Source organism: Quercus suber, unplaced genomic scaffold, assembly GCF_002906115.3.
Source record: "Quercus suber isolate HL8 unplaced genomic scaffold, Cork oak 2.0 scaffold_1, whole genome shotgun sequence".
NCBI lineage: Eukaryota > Viridiplantae > Streptophyta > Magnoliopsida > Fagales > Fagaceae > Quercus > Quercus suber.
Window position 1 is genome coordinate 103,484 of NW_027069468.1, and position 1,821 is coordinate 105,304.

At 36.4% G+C, this 1,821-nt stretch overlaps 1 protein-coding gene across 1 annotated transcript; it reads right to left on the minus strand.

Moving 5' to 3' along the window:
* Positions 1-926: 926 nt before the first annotated feature.
* On the minus strand, positions 927-1,367 carry LOC136069730 (uncharacterized mitochondrial protein AtMg00810-like). The gene has a single exon (XM_065780154.1). It carries the CDS (start codon positions 1,365-1,367, stop codon positions 927-929), a length of 441 nt encoding a protein of 146 aa, XP_065636226.1.
* Positions 1,368-1,821: the final 454 nt, after the last annotated feature.

Consider the following 1,821-nt stretch of genomic DNA (forward strand, 5'->3'; position numbering starts at 1 on the left):
GCAGCCCAATATCTCTTTTCATTTTGAGATTTACATTTGGTGAGCTCTTTAAGTAAAGACAATAAAATAAAATAGTGGGAAGATATATAGGCACAAGTCTATGCATGTCTCAAGATCAACAAAACCATTCACTGATCATTCATGACAAGGTTGAAGATCTATTTACAACAATCACATAGATTTCAAGATTTCTTCCACAATGATATGAGTGCATAGGGAACAAGTTAAGCTCGTAGATGCATAAAGCCATTAGTACAAAGGTGCAAGGCAAAACATGTTTTGAGACAAAACTCAACAAAGTCGATCAAACTTTTTGGATTTTCTACTTTTTATGTGTTTTTGGATTTTTGACATAAAAGCAAGAAAAGATCGATAAAAAACAACAATGTAAAAACATTTTTTTTTTTAAAAATGCAAAAACATATAACATGCATGACAAAAAAAATGCATAAATGAACACAAAAAGAACACATGGAAGATAGAGTTCAAGGAATGATACCGACACTAATGGTCTTACGCAAAGATTCAAACCTCGGACCATCAAGAGGTTTAGTGAATATGTCTGCCTTTTGGTTGTCAATGTTGATGAACTCTAGACACACAATCTTGTCCTCCACCAAGTCCCAAATGAAGTGATACCGGATCTCGATATGCTTGGATTTCGAGTGCTGAACTAGATTCTTTGACAGATTTATGGCACTAGTGTTATCACAGAATACACACATAGTGTTTTGAGTGATTCCATAGTCATGTAGTAGTTTTCTCATCCATAGTAGTTGAGCACAACAACTTCCTACTGCTATATATTCAGCTTCATCTGTTGAAAGAAAGACTGAATTCTACTTTTTGCTCATCCATGAAACCAAGTTATTCCCAAGATAAAAGCAACCACTGAAAGTGCTTTTCCTATCATTAATGCACCCTGCCTAGTCAGCATCTGAATATCTAGCCAAGCAGTCATTTGAATCTTTTGAATACCAAATCCTATAGTCAGATGTCCTATTGATATATCGAATAATTCGCTTGATTGCTGTCAATTGGGACTTTTTAGGCACTACTTGGAAACATGCACATACCCCGACACTAAAAGCAATGTCTGGCCTACTTGTAGTGAGGTAGAGAAGACTGCCAATCATGCTTCGATACAGTGTTGGATCTACGTCGACATTGGTTGTATCTATGCTCAGTTTTGCCAAGGAACTCATGGAAGTGGAAGTGTGTTTCTTAGAGTCTAGACCAAATCTTTTAACAAGATTTTTGGCATATTTCTCTTGAGAGATAAAAATTTCATCATTCCGTTGTTTCACTTGAAGCCCTAGGAAGTAGTTCAACTTCCCCACCATGTTCATCTCAAATTCCCTTTTCATTTCTTCTAAAAAGTCATGAGCTAATTGATCAATTGTGGATCCAAAAACAATATCATCCACATATACTTAGGCAACAAGGAGAGATTTCTCGTCTCTTTTAACAAACAGTGTTCGATCGGCTTGTCCTTTCTCGAAACCACGATCCAATAAATATGTGGTGAGGTGATCATACCATGCTCTTAGTGCTTGCTTCAACCTATACAATGCTTTCTTTAGCCTTAACACATGATCCAAAAACTGAAGGTCTTGAAATCCCTTTGGTTGCTCAACAAACACTTCTTCATTCAAAAAGCCATTCAAGAAAGCACTCTTCACATCCATTTGGTACAACTTGAAGAATTCGAATTGATTCAAGTCTTGCTACTGGTGCAAATGACTCATCGAAATTTATTCCTTCAACTTAAGTATATCCTTGAGCCACCAATCTAGACTTGTTTCAGACAACTTTGCCATC